Consider the following 22,139-nt stretch of genomic DNA (forward strand, 5'->3'; position numbering starts at 1 on the left):
AAAAAAATTACCCCCACCATCAAAGATGTTTGTATTAAAAACAATGGGAGATCTACTACCCAATATCATGGGCAATCTACCAACTGTAGGAACAATAAGAGAAATGTATTGTTCAATATTGGCAAATATTAGGTGATAAGCCCGTTTGACATTATTGTCATTTTTTAGAACCAAATCCTTCTTCAAACATTCTTTGGAACCTATGCAAATAAATATCTCTACTTTCTCTGAATTCAAAATATTTTGTAAGTTGGAAATTACAACATACTGTAATTCTTCAAATGACATTTGAGAGTAGATAACAACATTTGATATTCTATAAGTAACATAGTTACCTAATTCGTTGAAATAACCATCAAAATAAATAGGGACACTCAAATAATGAAGAAAATCTATTATATGTCAAATAAAGTAGGATATATAACTGTAACGCTCCAGGCCCAAGATTCAGAATTCGGATTCGGCACCTGATAGCCCCGACATTCCTCTGTGACCTGGCTACGTCATCCTCCCTTGACTTGACTGCTTTTTAGAAGTGAAAGTTGTCCCCACAAACCAACATCTTGGAAAAAAAAAAATTGCCCCCAACATCAAGGATGTTTGTATTAGAAACAATGGGAGATCTACTATCCAATATCATGGGCAATCCACCAATTGTAGGAATAATAAGAGAAATGTATTGTTCAATATCGGCAAATATTGGGTGATAAGCCCATTTGACATTATTGTCATTTTTTAGAACCGAATCCTTCTTCAAACATTCTTTGAAACCTATGCAAACAAATATCTCTACTTTCTCTGAATTCAAAGTATTTTGTAAGTTGGAGATTACAGCATATTGTAATTCTTCAAATGACATTTGAGAGTAGATAACAACATTTGATACTCTATAACTAACACAGTTACCCAATTCGTTGAAATAACCATCAAAATAAATAGGGACACTCAAATAATGAAGAAAATCTATCATATATCAAATAAAGTAGGATATATAACTGTAATGCCCCAGGCCCAGGATTCGGAATCCGGATTCGGCACCTGATAGCCCCGACATTCCCCTACGACCTAGTTACGTCATCCTCCCTTGACTTGACTGTTTTTAGAAGTGAAAGTTGTCCCCACAAGTCAACATTTTGGAAAAAAAATTACCTCCACCATCAAGGATGTTTGTATTAGAAACAATGGGAGATCTACTATCCAATATCATGGTCAATCTGCCAACTGTAGGAACAATAAGAGAAATGTATTGTTCAATATTGGAAAATATTATGTGATAAGCCCATTTGACATTATTGTCATTTTTTAGAACCAAATCCTTCTTCAAACATTCTTTGGATCCCATGCAAACAAATATCTCTACTTTCTCTGAATTCAAAGTATTTTGTAAGTTGGAGATTACAACACATTGTAATTCTTCAAATGACATTTGAGAGTAGATAACAATATTTGATACTCTATAACTAACATAGTTACCCAATCCGTTGAAATAACCATCAAAATAAATAAGGACACTCAAATAATGAAGAAAATCTATTATATGTCAAATAAAGTAGGATATATAACTGTAACGCCCCAGGCCCAGGATTCGGAATCCGGATTCGGCACCTGATAGCCCCAGCTTCTTATGATTAAGTCATCGAAAAGGAAGGTGCACCTTGTTTGTATAGGTAGTAACTTTCAATTCTTATAAGCCTTTCTTAATCATACTTTCATGTCCTTAGGATCTCTCTCATTCGGATGTGATACCAGTTCATTCATGTACCCCTCGTAAACTCGGGTGGTTACAATAACGGAACACAAATACCAGCTATAATATACATTGTAATATAATACATATACATTTCTTAACAACAAACCACGTTGCTGCCTTGTGAATACAACCGAAAATATGTCCTACTATGCATGAAACTTAAAAGTTATCGTGAATATAACATAGTATATATTGAAAAAAAAAATTATAACACAGTATATATTGAAACAAATTATAACACAATATATATTGAACCAAATTATAACACATTATATATAAAAGTTATCGCAAATATACTTGTAGTAGATTAATGAAGAAAACCTTTTATATGTCAAATAAAGCAGGGTATATAATGGAACACAAATATCAGCTATAATATACATTGTAATATAATACATATACATTTCTTAACAACATATCACGTTATTGTCGTATGAATGTAACAGAAAATACGTCCTACTATCCATGAAATAAAAAGTTATCGCGAATATAATACAGTATATATTAAAACAATTAGAACACGGTATATATTAAAACAAATTATAACACAATATATATAAAAGTTATCACAATATACCACAATATATATTGAAAAGACAAACATCACGTATTTTAAAAATCAAGTTATATTATGTATATACTATATACAAGTATCTTACCCGAATTAAATGCTTATGTCAATTGATATAATAGGAAATATATAATGGTATATGTGAAATATATGATAACAAAAGTAGTTACATTTGGAAAATATACTATCAAAAAACTAGTTACATATGAAATTATTGGGAAAAAAACACATTATATACGAAAAAACACAGTACACATCATGGTACACTACTGAACAAGTAAAATAATACCGTGTATATTGAAAAAACTACATTAGAAAATATTAAAGCATCACATTAACATACAAAACCAGTTACATTTGTTATTAGTATGGTGAAATACTATAATATATAGAACCTATATCGAACCTACATACCCATCAAAAACTCGAACCAAGAAAAATTGGAGATGGAAATGGAGCCAACAACCGAGTGAACCACACCAACAGCGTACGAAGAAAAATTGGAGATGGGAATGAAGTCAACAACCGGACGACACACACCAACGGCGAACGAAGGCGGGAGAAAAATGGCAAATGACGGATTCTTTAATGGAATAAAATGGGTGAAGACTGCAACACAATCGGCAAATTAAACAAATCCCTAAACCTAATTACCTAAACAAACATTCCTAAATTTATCTTAATAGAAGGATACAATATAAAACATTAAATGAAAACTCAACCATCAATTACAATATATAGAGTATTTAATACTAAAAAATAAAAATTAGTTACCTATTAAAATCGGACACTTTTTTTTATTAATAATCAATTATAAAAAATAAAAAATAAAAAAATAAAAAAAAAAAAAACCCTATAATTTTGAGACAAATTGAGAATTCTGTATATGTGAATTAATTGAAACTTATGTCATTTGTGAAATATTGGCTTTGAAGTAAGCTACCTCTTTAAATTTTCCCTTTTTTCATTCTTTTGTCCACATTCATAGGGAAGGAATCAAGGAAATGAAGGACCATTATCAAACTACGTCAATAAATAAATTTGACTTGCTTTAGAATCTTAATTGAGAGTTTAATTTGGTGAAAAATTTAGTCCCAAATTCAAACAACTTAACCGAGTAAAATCAAATTATGTACCCAATAAAAACACTCGGTACAATTCAAAACTAATAAATAAAGCTAACCAAACAGGTTTGAAATTCTTCCCTTCTTTTGTCATGCAGCCAATAAGACTCAGAAGAGTGAGAAATTGATTTTTTTTTTTTTTTTTTAAGGTAATTTGAACTTTGAATTTTTTTTTTTTTTTTGGAAGGTATTGTAATTAGAGTGTGGAGATGGGAAATCAAACCTCAAACAACGAGGTCGATAATACAAGCACTATGTCAGTTGAGCTACGCTCTTGTTGGCTTGAACTTTGAATCTTATGAAAAAGAGTAAATGTCTTATTAATGAAAGAGAGAGTATAATTTAAAAGATTTTCTTTACAAACAAAAAAATCACCAAGAGAGGATGTCAAAGCAGTAGAATGAAATAAATTCATAGATCAACAGTCCTAATCCATCAATTGATTGACATTGAGTGAGACAAAACATCCACAAACATTTGCATATTTGAAGGAGAAAAAATCAATCTAACACAAGAAAATTTCAAATGCTACCTCCATCAATTGTTTAACACGTTAACATACTTTTAAAAATACATATTTTTAACAATAGAGTGGGATTTATTGACATTAGTGTAGAGTCCACTAAGTAAAAATAAGACAAATTTCTAATGTAAACAAAGAGAGTATGGTACTACTTTAGTGCTAGAAATCTTCTCTTATAGTACAAATGTCAGACATTTCACCCCTCCGAAGAAAAAACAGAACAGAAATCCATAAGACGAAGGTACCAAATGCTTTTCAAATTTTACATCATCCACCAGAGGACATGAAGGAAAATTAAGAATATGGATCAGCTGAACTAATCGTCTAATCGACATCGAAGAAGCTCAAGGGGTAGATTTTCAATTGCAAGCTAGAGTAGAGAACAAAAGAACATGTTAGATTAGTTAAATAAGATAAAGTCCAAGCAATCCCAGAGAGATGCTCACCCATAGTCTTGGAGTTCTTGGATCAGTCTTAGGATGCAACTTTGATAGCTCTGACTCAAATGTTATAACGATGTAAACTTTGAATTCAATTGAAAATGGACTGTCATAAACAATTAGGACAAGTGAATAGCGGAATACAAATGCTAAATCAAAAATAAGAACGACAGAAAAGAAACGAATGCGTAATGCTAAATCAAAAATAAGAACGACAGAAAAGAAACGAATGGACACGCATCCGACCGAAAGACCGCACTACAACAAGAACTGATATCATAGAGAGAACTTTGAGGGGGAACAAGTTGTTTCCAATCATCAATGAAATTAATTTATTCGACACAATATTAGCATTCATTATAATCAAATGGAGAAGTGAAAATGCTGAACTAAACTCCGCATATAATACCAATGCTTTAAATATCCCCGTCCACCTGTTGAAGCCATCATGAAGAGATACATCTACTCCTTTATAAGTCAGAGGTTCAAATCTACCCTGAATTTATTGTTAAAAAAACAAACAAAAGAAAAGGTAGAAGAGTTATAGCATTTGCAACTCACCCAGCAAAGACTGTTGGGCAGGTCAAAAGGCGGGGGAGTATAACATAAATAGGTAGAGTAATCTTGCGACAGACATCTCCATCTGCTATCTAGTGATAAAATAAAAAATAAAATCAAAATTTTATACGAAATTTTGTTCAGGCAAAAACTAATACATGCTGAGAAGATGAGATGGCATATACTTGGGTAGTTTGGATCACAGAGGTTTCAGTTATGATTCTCTCTCCAAGAATAACAGATTCCACACGACACAAGTGAATGTCAATTGAATTAATGGGGACTGCAGATGTTTCAACTATTAATTCACCGGTGATGGGATCTGAAAGAGAGCACAGAGTTGACATTTTCCCAGTAACCCGAAAACCACCTATTAAGAAGTGCCTCCCATCAGCAAAAGGATACATACTGAAATACAAAAAACTAAAATAGAATATAAAAAACCAAGCAATACTTCTTCTATTGGCTTATATGCAGATATTCCTAAATGAAAATGAAATAAACTAAAATCACACCTGAATAAGATAAAGCATGGAAGAAATGGAACAATAATGATGAAAAAACCTGATTTTAATTCAGGAAGTAGTGGATGCCTTTGTGTATCCTGAGTGATGTAAAAGATAACCATCTCAGAGGACAGCGGCCGCTCAACAAAATCAGCTAGGAACAGAACAAAAGGAAAATTTATTTTCATATACTTGAGTTAAATTCATAATGTAGAAGGGTCAACTAAAGCATACCTGTATCACTTTCAACTATAAACTCGATCGTGGCAGATAATGACTTGTGTAGGTACCCTCTGCTTATATCTACAGTTACTAAATACTATCATATTATTCAGTAATTGACAAATATCAGGTTCGTGTTACGAGAAATCTCATTTCTTTTTGGAGTGGGTAGGTGAATAATAGTGAAAACCATGCCATTAGGCATTTACTCATAGTTTGAAGAGTCAAAAGCAAAGTAGAAAGATTCGCAACAATCACCTGAATGTTTATGTCAGTTCCATGAAAAGTCTCGTAAAATTTTCCCAAGATTTCATTTGGCTGTCTCAGGATTACGGAAAATGGAATCTGGCAAGATTTTGAGAGAATTTTTCAGTTAATCTTCTGAAACTGAAAGTGCAGGCAACATATAAGCGAAAAACTATTTGGCACAGTATGGACCATTTGTAAGAGTCTGTAATCCAGGGTCGAGAAGATACGCCGTGAGGGTACAAGTACAACCATACATGATACCAATAAACAAAACATCCAATTATGTAACATAGATTAATATTTGACCAAATTGAATTCAAAAATCTAAGTGAACAAACATCTAGAAAACATTTATTCATGTAAAAATTTAAAGATTCCATAGCTTTCTACGGCTAATTTACCTCGGTAGTACCTGAAGCAAGCTTTCCAGATGGTCTTACCTCAACGATCCTATTCCTATTATTATGAGGGCGAAGGGAACAAAATCAATTGAAGAGAAAAATAAAGTATAACCGTTCGATAAATAAAAGAATAAAATGATGCGATAACCATTTCCAATATAAATTTCAGGTAGGAGCACTAGTGGAAGCACTAAATTCCTTAATCCCTAACCATATCCTAGATGATTTCATATTGTATTCCTGATAGTGTCATCCGCAATTATGTAATCTATACAGAGATTACTATCATCTCCAACAGTTGGAAACGAATTTGCAATCAAATTCAAATATTATATGACCTGCACATAATAGTACACCTACAGAATCCAAATTTCACTTTAAAATCGTAAAGAAAGCCAACTCACACTATTGCAATAGGCTTGATGACCCCGTAAACCGACTCAATGACTCCCGCAGATCCTCCACGAACCTTTTTCCCCATAAAATGCATCCAACAGATGAAGGAGAATAGAGTTACGATTACAAGAAAAGCAATAATCCTCTATGACTCTGTCACTCAACAGGTGTTTGATAGCTCAGAAGATACTTGATACGAAAATCCTTTTCGAGAAATGAAAGAAACCACAAGATGATTATACCTGCAAATTGACGGATCCATTGAGAGCGAGGCGAATTCCACTATGGGAAATCGAGGAACGAGAATTGACGATGATATGGCCTTGAAGATGTTCCTGAACTTTGCAAAGAGCGATAATAATGGATTAATTGAATGATGATAAAGAGATTTGAAGGTTGAAAGAGAAGGCTTACAGAAGGCCGGTAGATACGATTAGTTCGAGAAAGCTTGAGCTCCACCGGCATTGCAACTGCAAAAGCTAATACGGGCAACACGAAGTGAAGACGATCGCATAAGGGAAAAAATATTATATGGGTTTGCAAGATGACCCTTTTACTTAACGTCAATTAGCTAGATGACCCTCCATTTATAATAATAATGAATTTGCAAGATGGCCCTAAGAGGGTTGCTTTTGAAACCACTCAAAAAAAAACAACATCTAGATTTTTAGATAAAATATCTTATTTAGGCCATATATTTAACAAAAAAAAAATATTTTTAAATTTGAATTTTTTTCAATAAAAGCTTTAGTATTATTTTTGGACAAATTTATCATTTTCTAATATTTTTATTCTTGATTTTTATATATATTTACCTATTTTTGAAACTTATTTAATGATGGAGAGAGAAATTGTACTTATTATAGACAAAGATGTATTTAATATGATTTTTTCATATTTTCAAATGGAAAGAGAAAATGCATTTATTTGTTGAGATTTTCTCTTTATTTAATTTAATTGGAGAGATAAAATGTATTTAATGAATTTTTTTTGTTGGCTTCATTTTTTTTTCGGATTCATGGCTATTTAAAATAGGGGCAATTGCAACTTTAATAAAAATAAATAAATGAAATGAAATTTTGGTGTATGTCCCTGGTTTATGGTTTTTTGCAAACATGGCAAATCTCACCCATACAACCATGATTCACTAACTTTCATCTGAAATTTGATTGTTATCTGATTGTTATCTGATTTTCATTTGATATTTATTGTTATATGTTTGTTATTTGATTACTATATGATATACTGATTGTCAATAATATTGATTGTTGTCTGATTACTGTTTGATTGTTATTTGTTATTGATTGTTATCTAATTGATATCTTATACTGATTTGTTATCTAATGGTTGTTTGATTACTATTTGATATTGAATGTTTTTTATTGTCAACGATACCAATTGCTATCTGATTATTGTCTAATTACCATCTAATACTGGTTGTCAATGATACAGATTGTTATATGATAATGGTTATCAATTTATCAATAATATTGACTGTTATCTGATTATTGTACATAGAAAACACCTTATTTGTTTTCTTTATTTGGTAAAAATATAAGTTCATAACCTAAAAGGAAAGTAATAGAGTTTAAAATGGATAAAGAAAAGTCAAGTAAGAGAGGAATATAATAAAAAATCAAATGCTATCTACAAAAATCGAAGATGCAAAAATCAAAGAAGTAGACATATGTTTAATTGAGGGCTCCAAGATAAAAATTTAAAATCAAACCTCCCTCTAACGTGATTTTAATTCTCAATATTGCCATATTGGAAAATTTGAAATTTTGATGACATGGTTGCTAAATCGTATATTTAATTTGATATCCATTACAATTTCCTTTAAAATATACCTCATAACATTTTTAGGTATTTGAAAATATTCTAACCAATATATGAAATAGAACATAGTATATAAATTAGAGATTGATTCAATGTTTGACATAAATCACCGTATAATCTAATATATAAAATATATCATGATATTTAAATAATATTGGCTTAATATTCAACATAAATCGTAGTATATATCATAAATTTTATTTACAGTATATATATCCATTTAAGTAATTAGAAATCTCAACACATCAAAATTTGTATATATCACAATACACATAAAATCTAAATAATAAAAAAAAAAAAAACTCTCAATTATTTTTTATATTCTAACAAATGCTTTGAAACATTGTCAATATACCTTAGAACATATACAAAATTAAGATCGATAGATATTACATTGTACAAAATTAAGAGTAAATATTGTTTAATCGAATTTTTTTATCAGTTATCGCACAGTATATATATCACATATTGACTTAATATTCAGCATAAATCACAGTATATACCAAATAAACAACGGTAATAAAATAGTATATAATTCACATATATCAAGTAAAGGAATGCATATTCCCTTGGGGGTTTATAACATATATATTTAGGGATAAAAAAAAATTCTCCTCGATTGTGGTGCGATAAATCTATATAGGTGGCACAAACAAAGTCCATTTTAATTTCTCCATCTTCATATGGGGGTTTATAACACATAAACCTCCATCTCCATCTCTCGTTCTTCTTTAGCCATAGCCACCACGGATATGTATAGGCGGCTAGATCTTGGTGCGCAACACAAACGAAGGGAGCAAACCGCGAATGGGAGAGAGAATCAACAAGAAGACAACTAGTGGCTCACCTGGCGACCAGCGATCGACAACCGGAAGTTGATGATGATGGAAAACTGTTGATGAATGAGGAGAATGGCCAATTCCGACAAGTGAATAACTGATGAATAAGGACGAACGGTGTACGACGGACTGGCAAACGACAACCAACGACGATGGTTGAATCCGATGGGCGAACGGCAGACTGGTGAATGGTGACGATGACAGCCGGATGAATCCAACGGGTGAATGACGGTAGTGGAGGGGTATAAAATCGCCATAAGGAGAAAAGAGAGGGGGGGAAGAAATAGGAAGTGGAGAAGTCAATGATTTTTCTTTTTTAAAAAAAAAAATAATTGGTGTGAAGCACTTAGCCTGTGCATGGAGGTGAGAGAATCATGATTATATATATATAGCCTATGCATGGAGACGAGAGAATCACAATTATATACATATATATATAATTGTAAAAAGTCACTGACATTAGTGAAAAACCAAAATCCAATAGGCATTTTTTTTTGTAAAAAATGAAATGTTCAAGACATTAATGTAATATAATCCTGCCTTTTATGTCGAAACCCTTAGAGATAATTGTCTTATATATCCTTGGGCATTCTCTTCTCTAATCAATGTAGGATTTTGTTCACATTCCCAATAATTCAATTTAGGCAAACCTCATCAATTATCTTCATCGATAACAAATTGACATTCTTTTTTGTGCATGTCAAGGAGTTGATGTTTTAATTTTTGTCTAACCTTATGGGTTGAGTAAAATTATAACTTAGAACGAGTAAAATTTAGAAGGAACTTAATGTTAAAAATAGAATTGATTATATTTAGTTTCTTGTTGCTAGTCTTTAGGGTTGCTATTCTTTGTGCTAATCTTGTGTTATTTGTTTTAGGTGGTTAGTTTGTTATTTATGGTGTACTTTGAGCCTATATAAGGTCTAATTGGAATGAAATTCAAGTACTGGAGTTTTATATCACTTCCTCTCTTTTATTAGTTCTCTCCATTCTTTTCTATCAGTGGTATCAGAGCCATGCTCCTGAATTAACCATGCTCGGTAGAATCCTTGGTGCTGAACAAAGATGTATAGTGGAGCCTTGGAAATAGTCATGATGTGATCCGTGGTTAAACTCTATTGGATAGGTTGTATGCTCGGATGAAAAGGAGTTAGCCTAGATATGAGTTAGACAGATGGATGATTGTTTTAGGGGAGGCTTGGTGGTCCTTTATTCGAAGGGAGGATTATTGAAAATGTGACCAAAGTCCCACATTGGTTAGATAAGAGGAGGATCATGGGTATATAAGTGAGGATGACTATCTCCATTGGTATGAGGCCTTTTGGGGTGAAACCAAAAACAAAGTATGAGGGTTTATGCCTAAAATGGATTATTATACCATTATGGAGATAGTTTGAGGGTTGTTGTCCCTATCAATGGTATCAGAGCCCGATTGTGACATCTTTTTTCTTAGTCATTAAACTAACTCTTCTTACGGTACTCGGTCATTATGATCATTAGAGTATGTTGATGGAGAATTTCTACTTTGGACCATTATTGAAGCAAGAGTGAATATTGAAGGATCTCAAGGCAAAGAATTATTTATTCCAAGCCATTGATCGTGCCATATTGGAAACCATTTTGCAAAAGGATACATGCAAGCAAATTTGGGACTCCATGAAGAAAAAGTATCAAGGCACAACGAGGGTGAAAAGACAGCAGCTCCAAGATCTTCGCAAAGAGTTCGAGATTCTTAAAATGGAGCAAGGTGAGTCCGTGGATGAGTATTTCTCACGGACCTTGGCTATAGCAAACAAGATGCATATCCATGGAGAAAAGATTGAAGATGTAGCTGTGGTTGAGAAGATTCTTCGGTCGATGGATTCTAAATTTTCATATGTGGTTTGTTCAATTGAGGAATCAAAAGATATTGATACATTATCAATTGATGAATTACAAAGTTCTTTACTTGTGCATGAGCAAAGAATGACGTCAAATATAAGTCCAACCGAAGAACAAGCTCTGAAAACTTCAACTCATGGTGAAAACTCTGCAGGGAGAGGATCAAATAGAAGACGTGGTCGAGGTCGTGGAAGGTGGAAAGAAAGAGGACGAGGTGGTGGACATGATCCACACAAGCAAACATCCAACAACAACTTGAGACTTGATAGGTCCAACATTCTATGTTATCGTTGCCATAAGTTTGGTCATTACAAGTCTAAATGAACAACTAACTTCAACAATAAAAAAGGAGAGCAAACCAATTTTATAGAGGAAAAGGAGCTAGAAACTCTATTGATGACGTGCCACTACAACGAGGAGCTTGGAATTAACATATGGTATATAAACACTAGTTGCAACAATCATATGTGTAGTAACAAGTCTCTCTTCTCTCATTTGGATGAAAGTTATCATTCTACTGTGACATTTGGTGATAATTCTAAAGTAAATATTGTGGGTAAAGGAAATATTCAATTAAGACAAAAAAAGGCAATGTTGAAACCATATCAAATGTGTTTTATATTCCTGATTTGAGAAGTAATTTACTGAGTATTGGACAGCTACAAGAGAAGGGTTATGTCACAACTATCAAAGAATGCGCCTGTGAGATATATGATCCAAGAAGATGATTGATAACTCGTGTTGAAATGGCCTCGAACAGGTTGTTCCCACTCAAACTATAAGGTTTGGAGTTATGTTTCAAGACTAATGTAGATTAAGACCCCACATGGCTTTGGCATTTGCAATATGCCCACTTGAATTTTAAAGGTTTGCAAGTCCTTTCTCAAAAGAAAATGGTGGTTAGCCTTCCCCAAATTTTTCCTCCTACAAAAGTATGTGAAGATTGTGTTATTGGCAAACAACATCGTGAGAGATTTCCAAAAGGCAAAGCATGGAGAGCACGTAAATCCCTAGAGTTGATTCATTTTGACATATGTGGCCCATTAAACCCAGTATCAAATGGCAAGAAAAAATATTTTATTTATTTCATTGATGATTTTTCCAGAAAAACTTGGGTTTATTTCTTGCAGGAAAAGTCTAAAGCATTCTCAATTTTCAAGAGCTTTAAAGCGGTTGTTGAAAATGAAATTGGGAGAAAAATCAAAACCCTTCGAACGGGTCGTGGAGAAGAATACATGTCACAAGAATTTGTAAATTTTTGTGCTCAGCATGGAATTCGACACCAGTTAACAGCAACCTACACACCTCAACAAAATGATGTTGCCGAAAGAAAAAACTGTACTATCCTCAACATGGTTCAAAGTATGATGCAAATGGGAGAGTTCCAAAGAAATTCTGGCCAGAAGCAGTAAATTGGGGTGTTTATGTTTTGAATCGAAGTCCGACTTTTTCAGTGAAAAACATGACTCCTCAAGAAGCTTGGGATGGGCTAAACCATCAGTTGATCACTTTAAAGTGTTCGGGTGCATTGCATATGCACACATTCCTGACGATAAGAGGAGGAAGCTAGATGACAAAGGTAAAAAAAAAGTGTCTTTCTTGGCATTAGTGAGCAATCAAAGGCTTACAAACTGTTCAATCCAATCACAGGTAAAATTGTAATTAGCCAAGATGTTATATTTGATGAACTAAACACTTGGAATTGGACAGAAGATACTCCAGAGCAACAAACATTACCTGTGAATTTTGAAGACAGTGATAAATCTTTAACACTTCAACTTGAAAATTCAGTACAACAATCAGTTGAGCTTGAGGCTACTAAGTCTCAAACAGGATGTGCAAGTTCTTCAAGATCACAACGAATTAGAAGGAGACCAACATGGATGGAAGATTATGAGGTTAGTGGTGATCTTTCTGATGAGGCATTTGCCCATTATGCTTTATTATCAAAATGTGATCCATTAATTTTTGAAGAAGCTGTCAAAGATATAAAATGGAAGCAGGCCATGGATGAAAAGATTAAGTCGATTGAGAAAAACAACACTTGGGAGCTATCAGAACTTCCTAGAGAGTAAAAATCCATTGGTGTTAAATGGATTTACAAGAGAAGCTGATAAAGATGGCCAAGTAGAGAAATACAAGGCTCGTTTTATTGCAAAGGGGTACAAGCAACAAATTGGCATTGACTACAATGAAGTTTTCACTCCGGTTGCAAGACATGATATGATTCGAATGGTGTTAGCATTGGCAGCACAAAGCAATTGGAAAATTCTTCAAATGGACATGAAATCAACCTTTCTGCATGGCAACTTGAATGAAGAAGTTTACATAGATCAACCCCCTGGATATGTTCAACAGAGTAATGCAAGAAAGGTATATCGCTTGAAGAAGGCTTTGTATGGATTGAAGCAAGCTCCTAGGGCTTGGTACAGTCGAATTGAGGCTTATTTTATTAAAGTTGGATTTGAAAAATGTCCATATGAACATACTCTCTTTATTAAATTCTAACATCCAAACAAGATTTTGATAATATATTTGTATGTAGATGAATTGATTTACACAGGAAATGACTGAAGAATTCAAGCAATCTATGATGGCAGAGTTTGAAATGACAGATCTAGGGATGATGCATTATTTTCTCGGCATTGAGGTAATACAATCAGTAGCAAGAATTTTCATCAATCAGAAGAAATATGCACTAGAGATCTTGGACATGTTTCAAATGGAGAATTGCAACTCAGCCACAACTCCAGTTGAACCCAATTTGAAGCTCACAAAGGACCATGAAGGAAAGAAAATCAATAGTACTCTCTATAAGAAAATGGTTGGAAGCTTGATGTACTTAACAGCTACAAGGCCTGATATTATGTATGTTGTAAGTTTAATTAGTAGGTTTATGGAATCTCCAACTGAGCTTCATCTCCTTGCTGCCAAAAGAATCTTACGTTACTTAAAAAGGACTCCTGGTCTTGGCATACTTTATCAAAAAGGAGAAAAACTAAACCTTATTGGTTTTAGCGATAGTGATTATGCAGGAGATTTAAATGATAGAAAGAGTAATTTAGGGTATGTTTTCATGCTTGGTTCAGGAGCTATCTCATGGTCTTCCAAGAAACAGCCAATTGTCACATTATCTACCATTGAAGCTAAACTTGTAGCAGCAACATCATGTGCATGTCAAGCCATTTGGTTGAGGAACATTCTTAAGAATTTGCATTATAAGCAAGAAGAAGCATCTATCATTCATTGTGAACACATCAACAATCAAGCTCTCAAGGAATTCTATCTTGCATGGATGAAGCAAACACATTGATGTAAGATACCATTACTTGAGGGATCTTACAAATGATGGAATTATCAATCTAAGCTACTGTAAAAGTGAAGATCAAGTAACAGATATTTTAACCAAGTCTCTCAAATTAGCAACATTTGTGAAGCTTCGAAGCTTACTTGGGGTGGTTTCCTCTACTACTTTAAACTAAATACTAAATTGCATAGTTTTAGTTTAAGGGAGGGTGTTAAAAATAGAATTGATTATATTTAGTTTCTTGTTTCTAGTCTTTAGGGTTGCTATTCTTTGTGCTAGTCTTGTGCTATTTGTTTTGGGTGGTTAGTTTGTTATTTATGGTGTACTTTGAGCCTATATAAAGGCTTATTGGAATGAAATTCAAGTACTGGAGTTTTATATCACTTCCTCTCTTTTATTAGTTCTCTCCATTCTTTTTTATCACTTAAAACTTTTTAAATATAGAGATAATGTTAAACTAAGCTTAAACTTAGAGAACCAAATTCGTATTTCAACCCTTGTATTTAACCATTAAATGGGAACTTGCCTTGTCTAGAGTGGTTCTTAGTTGTTAAAATATCATTTGTCTTTATATATTAGATCATATTTATAAGAGTTTTATCAAAGGAATGCACAAATCTGTGAGCTTTTTGGTCTTTAATCTCAAATTAATTAATTAATATTTTGATGATAACAAACCTGTTTTTATTTATTGACCATTTAAGTGTTTTGAAGTGCTTATTGCGTAGACCTCGAAACAACATTTCTAATGCAATTTGAATTGCCTAAATCGGAGCTTAAACGAAGAAGATATAGGCGAAACCAGCTTAATGGAAAAATCTCGAGCTGGTGATGTGACATATATTTTTTCATCAAAGTAGACCAATTAAAAGGTGCCACTTGGAGTATGGGAGGAATGACAGATGGTGGTATTTTGATTTTTGGATTGGTTTAAAATAAAAATGAATTTAAAAACAAAATGAATATTATAATATTTTATGTTTGTATCTAACGACTAATTGAGCATATGATGAACTTTTACTTTTTGTTGTGTTTTAAAAGAAAATGATTTAAAAAAATATATATTATATTATGTTGTATCTAACAACTAGTTGCTTTAAATCTCCACCATTCAATTTTCTTTTCCAATATCCAATGATCCAAATAAAATGTGATTTCCAATCATTTTTCCTCTTTATTTAAACGCATCTTCTTCTCCCAATCATAATAACAATTACATATTTTTACAATCCTCAAAGCCGAAATTGTTATTCTCTCAAGGCTCTCATTTTTTTTCTTTTCATCTTATTCTTGAGAGGTTTATTGTATTGTGAGGATTAATTTGTTGAGTGATACAATTTATAGATCCACTCTTTTAGAGAGTTTTTCTCATATTGTTCATTTCTAAATCTATTTTAAAGGGTTACTCTTGAACCCACAACAAAAGTATTGTAACGATTTGATCCTCAACCGTGGAAATGATCGGGTTTGTTCTTGCACCTGAAAAAAAGAACGTTGTAATGGTTCGACTCTAAGCTGTGGAAAGAGTCAAGTTTGAGTGACAAACCCCAAAGGAGCTTGGGAAGTGGATGTAGGCCGGTTGTGCCGAACTACTATAAAATTCTCGATGTCAATTTTTATATCCCTCAACTATTTAGTTTTGCAATTAATTTATTATTAAATTTTATTGCTTGAAATTATTTGTAATTTTTGTTCTTAAATTGAATTGCTCATATATGTTTATTTTGATTGATAGTTCCTAAATTTATATATGCTTTACCAATGATTTAAAAATTGTGCTTTAAAGTGTGATGGTTACTTTTTTGTTTAATTCAAAGTGAAATTATTTGTATAAATTTATTATTTAATTACTTATTAGTAAAAAGTTTGTTAATTTATTTAATTGGGTCCACGATAGGAAATTTTTCTAATTAGTTTTAAATTAACTCTACTCACTCCTCTACATTGTCATACCGATCCTACAAAATCATCCCTAAAATATGGAGTATGTTGTAATTATACTGCTAAATTTTTTAATTTGATCAATCATCTTTTAATGTGTGGTTTGTGATAATTACACTCTAAACTTTTAATTTGGTAAATTAATTAAGATAGTTTGTTATTGGTTGCAATTAATCTCCTATATTGATATTGATATATTTGTAAAATTAAAATTTTAATATTGGTATCGACATCAATTCATTTTCCCATTTTTCTTTTGAAATTATAAATTCTAAATGTCACTTCAATTAAAAGAAATAAAAATATACTTGGAACTCATGAATACGAATGTAAAATTAAACCCTTAATTTCTAAATGTTTTGAAATTATTATTTAATTCGAAATTTTAGAAAAATGTAAAATTTTAATAAATTAAAAGTGTTATTATAATAATATCAACCAACGTAATTAATCAAATTAAAAATTCAAGAGTAAATTATATTAATAATGAAGGTTTTGTTTGATAACTTTTTGTTTAAAGTAAAAAGACTAAAAAAAATTAAATAATGACCCAACGATGAAATTAAAAAAATTCAAAGCTTAATTGTAACAAATCTAAAAGACTATTTATTGGATTTTATCATATTCTAAGACGAGTTCTAACCATTTTAGAAGAAGAACCAAATTTATAATTAAGAAGAAAAAACTATTTTAAAAAGGTTTTAACTTAGTAGAGGACCTATTTTCCGGACAGTTGAGCTTACGTGGCGAGGTTTTATTGGACCAATGATGGTATCTGACGTGTAAGCGCTGGATGTCGTCGTCGTCGTCTAGTTTTGCATCAAAGGGTCGAATGTATTCTCAGGTCATCAGGATCTTTCTCGTAATTCCACAGGCCCTTCTTCTTCTTCTTCTTCTTCTTCTTCTTCTTCAAAAACTCAATCCCAATTCAGATTAGAATGCAACTGCAAACTCGTAGACTTCAGTTAATTTTCCTAATTTTATGTCTATGTTCTATCTTCATCAACGCTCGTCCCTTTCTCATCGTCATCTCTCAAGATGACCTCAAGGATGGTGCCCCGCCGGACGACTCCTCCGATTCCGCCAACTCCGACTCCGCCGAGTGGGACGAGTTCGGCGAACCCGAATCTCAAAACTCCGCCCTCGAGCTTGACCCCGGTTCTTGGCGCCCCATTTTTGAACCGGATTCCCCCGCCTCCGACGCGCCCGACGATCTGTACTACACTGCTTTAGGGAAAATGATGTCCGCGGTTAGCTCCGGTGACCTGAGGTTGATGGAGGATGCTGTAGCGGATATTGATCAAGCTGCTGCGGAGAGTGGGGATCCGCACGCGCAATCGGTTCTAGGGTTATTGTATGGAATGGGGATAATGAAGGAGACTAATAAGGCTAAAGCGTTTATGTATCACCATTTTGCCGCTGAAGGGAATAAACAATCTAAGATGGCTCTTGCTTATATTTACTTCAGGCAAGAAGTAAGTCCGACCTCCGCCCCTCCGAGCACTTTAGTTATTGAATTCTGTTTAGTTACTGAAGAATTTTGTTGTCTTATCTGTTGGTTGGCATATATGAATATGTTTTGTTCGAATGGACAATTCACAAAAAAGAATTCTTGATGAAAAATTTATTGTTCCAGAAGTTTGAATGCATCCAAATTCTTTTCTTTATGTAATTCTTGCTTGGTTGCAGATGTATGAGAAAGCAGTCAAGCTTTATGCTGAATTAGCAGAGGTAGCCATTAATAGTCTATTAGTTTCCAAGGATTCTCCAGTAATTGAACCTGTGAGGATCCATAATGGTGCTGAAGAGAACAAGCAGGCCTTGAGAAAGTCTCGAGGAGAGGAGGACGAGGACTTCCAAATTTTGGAATATCAGGCGCAGAAGGGTAATGCTGGAGCTATGTATAGAATTGGACTATTTTACTACTTTGGACTTAGAGGGTTGAGGCGTGATCATGCTAAAGCATTGTCCTGGTTTTCCAAGGCCGTGGAGAAAGGTGAACCGAAGTCTATGGAACTACTTGGAGAGATATATGCAAGGGGGGCCGGAGTCGAAAGGGATTATACTAAGGCACTTCAATGGCTGACTCGTGCATCCAAGCAGCCGTCATTTACTGCTTATAATGGCATGGGATATTTATACGTTAAGGGTTATGGAGTGGAGAAAAACTATACCAAGGTAAGGTTCCCCATTAGTTTCTGTTGCAAATACTAAAACTTTGAATTTCTGTCTCCATATGTTGTTGTAATTTTTCCACGGAGCTGTCTTAATTAGATACCATTAACTTAACCCACTAGAACTCAGGTGATATATTTTCCCTGCATCCTAAGTGAATTAGGGACTAGTTGATTTACTGGTGTATTTGATTCGTACCGGCAAGTTGAACTGTTTTGGAAAGATTTTGTATTGTTTTTAAAGTTCATTTGTGCCCATATAAATCTGGTAGCTTATTTTCATTTTTCTTTTCTATTAGTTGAATTGCACATTGCACTTACCTATCAATTGTTGTCACCCTACCTTAAACGTGTGTATTTCTGGTGTGTAATTTAACTGGTAGTCTCTTGCTCTATTGACTTTTCAAAGTAGTATACTAAATTCTCAGAAGTTTCATTCTTATCTTAGAGACTTGGATTGTTTTAACTGTATTTCGTCATACTGTTACTTTTCTTTTGCAGTACTGCACTTCTGAATCTCTGATAGATATTGCCCTCAGTTGTTGCTAGATTTGGTAGTTCTTAATGCATCTTTTGAATGGCTATCCTTTTCTTTATATTTTCATGTTCTAAATGTCGATTTATATGATATATGATGATATGGCACCTGAATTACTGCTTGTTTCGTTTTTTTTCCTCTTCAATTCATTCCACCTACATCGCTTATAATGTGTCTTCATTGCATGCCGTTCTTTAACACAGGCCAAGGAGTACTTTGAGAAAGCTGCCGAAAACGAGGAGTCTGGTGGTCATTATAATCTAGGAGTTATGTATCTTAAAGGCATTGGAGTAAAGAGAGATGTGAAGAAGGCATGTACTCATTTTATAATGGCTGCAAATGCTGGACAACCAAAGGCATTCTACCAGCTGGCAAAGATGTTTCATACTGGTGTTGGGCTCAAGAGGAATATTCCTATGGTAAATTCACTCAACTACATTACAAAGCATTTTCACTGTGCTCATGTTTAGGTCTCCCCCACCCCGATGAAAAAGGAATTTGTCCTGTCTATTGGCTTTTGACTTTGTTTTGACCTTTGGATGTTTAACATGTTGGTTTCATTTGAGGCTTGTGAACCCGACCCCCATAGGAGGCTTTTGAATCTCGTGGTTTGACTTTTTGTTTGGTCTGCATTATTGTCTATTTCTGAGGAATATTTTCTCGAGAACTTCTTTGCAGCTTATTTTCACTATCAAATTGATTGTTTCAAGTTTTATTTCGGGATCTAATTATTGAGAAGTTTCTCAACTTATTCATATACAATGAAAGCATTGTGAAATGTCTTGCTTCTATATTTCCTTATGTGACCCTGGGTTAAATTGGTATTTCTGGTGCAAACGTTTTAGCAAAAGAAATCTGAACTTATTATCAGGAATCATGACAGACTACAGATACTGTAAATAATTGAAGTTTCAACGGTTTCAGGCTAGTGCATTATACAAATTAGTTGCTGAACGAGGGCCTTGGAGTTCATTGTCTAGATGGGCATTGGAATCATATCTGAAAAGTGATATTGGCAAGGCATTCTTATTGTACGCAAGAATGGCTGAGCTAGGATATGAGGTGGCACAAAGCAATGCAGCATGGATACTTGACAAATATGGAGAACAAAGCATGTGTCTGGGAGAATCTGGCTTTTGCACGGATGCAGAAAGACATCAGAGAGCTCATTCTCTATGGTGGCAAGCTTCCGAGCAGGGCAACGAACATGCTGCTTTACTGATTGGGGACGCATATTACTATGGTCGGGTATGTGCTAAGTGTACATGATTCTATTAAATCACAAATGTTTCAAAATCATATGTTTTGAGATTTTCATCTTTCTACATTTCCATTTCCGCTCAGGGAACCGACGTAGATTATGATCGTGCTGCGGAAGCATACATGCATGCCAAATCCCAACTAAATGCACAAGCCATGTTCAACCTTGGTTACATGCATGAACATGGTCTGGGGCTTCCATTTGATCTTCACCTAGCCAAGCGTTACTATGACCAAGCTCTGGAACTTGATCCAGCTGCCAGGTTGCCTGTCAAGCTGGCCCTAGTAAGCTTGTGGTTAAGGAAGAATCATGCTGACAGTTTTCTGGTGGGTTCAAAACTGCTCTTTTTACTGCTTTTCCTGCAAGAGTACATTAGCTCCTAGACACATTAGATTTTTAGCATGTTGGGAGTAATTTCAAAATGGTTAAAATCATTCCGAAAATACTTTTAATCATTCAAAATAAATTTCTATAGTACAAAAAATGCGATTGGAAGTGTGAAACTAAATATTAAAATGATTTTGAGTGACTAAAGGCGTGGGTCAGGGAGATTTAAACATGATAAAAGTAGTTTTCACAATTTCAAAATCACTTTGTTATATTTCTTACTTTCTTACTACTTTATTATAAACGACCCAGATGCTGATCAAATGGGGGTGTTTATGGTAATTAGGTCCATGTGATTGATTCGTTGCCAGAAGTGTATCCAAAAATTGATGCATGGGTAGAGGATGTACTGTTGGAGGAAGGAAATGCAACAATTTTAACTCTATTTGCTTGCCTACTCACTGTTCTATATCTTAGAGAGCGACAACGGAGGCATGCAGCTGTTCGGGCGGCTGCAGCTGCTGCCGCTGCTGAGGCTGTGCCACTCCATCCAAATGACCATGTCCCTCCACAAAATTAAATCATTACCTGTACTTTTGATTGAATTGATCACTGCTCTTTTTTATCTTTTACTTTTCAATGAGGTATGAGAATCTTTTCTGCAACGTTATGTACAGGAAATTAGAACTCAACTGCGTAGAGAGGAAAGAGCTTTTGCGTTCTTGTGACTTTTACAACACAGAGTAGAGGAAGGATTTCAAAATGTTTATCACCTCGATTATAGAAAACAAAGATTTTTTTTATTTTTTTTTTGTGATTTATTGACGTGGCAATTCCATTGTAGATTTGTATGAGCTAGCTCTTTTGTCCTTTGCTGATACTACTAATTAAACTTGTTTACATGGAAATTCCATAAGGTGTTAAATTTTTATGCAATTTCAACTTGTAGGGTTGGCCTCTGACCTTTCGGATCAAATTGGCTTTTTCTTAGGACTTAATTGCTACAAACGCTCAACTTCTGGGTTCTGTTTGGAATTGTAATTGCAAGCTTAAAAAATGATTATATATCTAAAATTTCTTTGTCATATCTAAATCACTTTTATATTTGTTTAGAACAAAAGTTATTAGATTTTAACTTTTCCAGCTCCCCATCGAAAGAGACTGTGTTAGGAAATAGAGTAGGCGGGTCTTCTTCAGTCCGCTTGGAAAGCGTTATTATATCTTTTTCCAAATACTCAGCACTTTTTGTTTACCCATCTTAACTTCTCATTCCAAATTAAAGAATTGATTCA

General features: G+C 33.7%; 3 protein-coding genes across 5 annotated transcripts; 2 read left to right on the top strand and 1 right to left on the bottom strand.

The window, feature by feature from the left end:
• Positions 1 to 3,978: 3,978 nt before the first annotated feature.
• Positions 3,979 to 7,311, bottom strand: LOC120083868 (vacuolar protein sorting-associated protein 26C). 2 transcript variants are annotated; one of them, XM_039039769.1, is made up of 11 exons: positions 7,155 to 7,311; positions 6,983 to 7,075; positions 6,749 to 6,813; positions 6,345 to 6,399; positions 5,953 to 6,039; positions 5,707 to 5,791; positions 5,531 to 5,626; positions 5,152 to 5,336; positions 4,970 to 5,058; positions 4,415 to 4,514; positions 3,979 to 4,338 (listed from the first exon to the last, which is right to left on the bottom strand). In XM_039039769.1, the coding sequence occupies exons 1-11, from the start codon at positions 7,203 to 7,205 to the stop codon at positions 4,285 to 4,287; spliced, it is 960 nt and encodes a 319-aa protein (XP_038895697.1). In that variant the 5' UTR covers positions 7,206 to 7,311; the 3' UTR covers positions 3,979 to 4,284. The 2 variants fall into 2 exon arrangements, with proteins under 2 accessions (XP_038895697.1, XP_038895698.1); XM_039039770.1 differs by having other exon boundaries at positions 6,749 to 6,893; positions 7,155 to 7,202.
• A 3,763-nt stretch (positions 7,312 to 11,074) lies between these two features.
• LOC120084046 lies at positions 11,075 to 11,623 on the top strand. Its single transcript, XM_039039946.1, has one exon. It carries the CDS (start codon positions 11,075 to 11,077, stop codon positions 11,621 to 11,623), a length of 549 nt encoding a protein of 182 aa, XP_038895874.1.
• A 5,754-nt stretch (positions 11,624 to 17,377) lies between these two features.
• Positions 17,378 to 21,680, top strand: LOC120083346 (ERAD-associated E3 ubiquitin-protein ligase component HRD3A). Of its 2 annotated transcripts, none has more exons than XM_039039069.1 (6): positions 17,378 to 18,022; positions 18,237 to 18,725; positions 19,463 to 19,678; positions 20,184 to 20,507; positions 20,604 to 20,846; positions 21,194 to 21,680. In XM_039039069.1, exons 1-6 carry the CDS (start codon positions 17,486 to 17,488, stop codon positions 21,425 to 21,427), a joined length of 2,043 nt encoding a protein of 680 aa, XP_038894997.1. In that variant the 5' UTR covers positions 17,378 to 17,485; the 3' UTR covers positions 21,428 to 21,680. The 2 variants fall into 2 exon arrangements, with proteins under 2 accessions (XP_038894997.1, XP_038894998.1); XM_039039070.1 differs by having other exon boundaries at positions 21,160 to 21,301.
• Positions 21,681 to 22,139: the final 459 nt, after the last annotated feature.

The sequence above is a fragment of the Benincasa hispida genome, chromosome 8, assembly GCF_009727055.1.
Source record: "Benincasa hispida cultivar B227 chromosome 8, ASM972705v1, whole genome shotgun sequence".
In the NCBI taxonomy this organism is placed as follows: Eukaryota; Viridiplantae; Streptophyta; class Magnoliopsida; order Cucurbitales; family Cucurbitaceae; genus Benincasa; species Benincasa hispida.

Bases quoted from the DNA above. Each gene is read 5' to 3' on its own strand.
- LOC120083346 (XM_039039069.1), top strand. From the start codon at position 17,486: ATGCAACTGCAAACTCGTAGACTTCAGTTAATTTTCCTAATTTTATGT. The intron at 19,679-20,183 runs GTAAATTCACTC...CAACGGTTTCAG, and splicing joins TCAAGAGGAATATTCCTATG to GCTAGTGCATTATACAAATT. The intron at 20,508-20,603 runs GTATGTGCTAAG...ATTTCCGCTCAG, and splicing joins ACGCATATTACTATGGTCGG to GGAACCGACGTAGATTATGA.
- LOC120084046 (XM_039039946.1), top strand. From the start codon at position 11,075: ATGAAGAAAAAGTATCAAGGCACAACGAGGGTGAAAAGACAGCAGCTC.
- LOC120083868 (XM_039039769.1), bottom strand. From the start codon at position 7,205: ATGCCGGTGGAGCTCAAGCTTTCTCGAACTAATCGTATCTACCGGCCT. The intron at 6,814-6,982 runs GTATAATCATCT...ATGGGGAAAAAG, and splicing joins ATGGATCCGTCAATTTGCAG to GTTCGTGGAGGATCTGCGGG. The intron at 5,337-5,530 runs GTTTTTTCATCA...ACTTCTTAATAG, and splicing joins ACTTCCTGAATTAAAATCAG to GTGGTTTTCGGGTTACTGGG.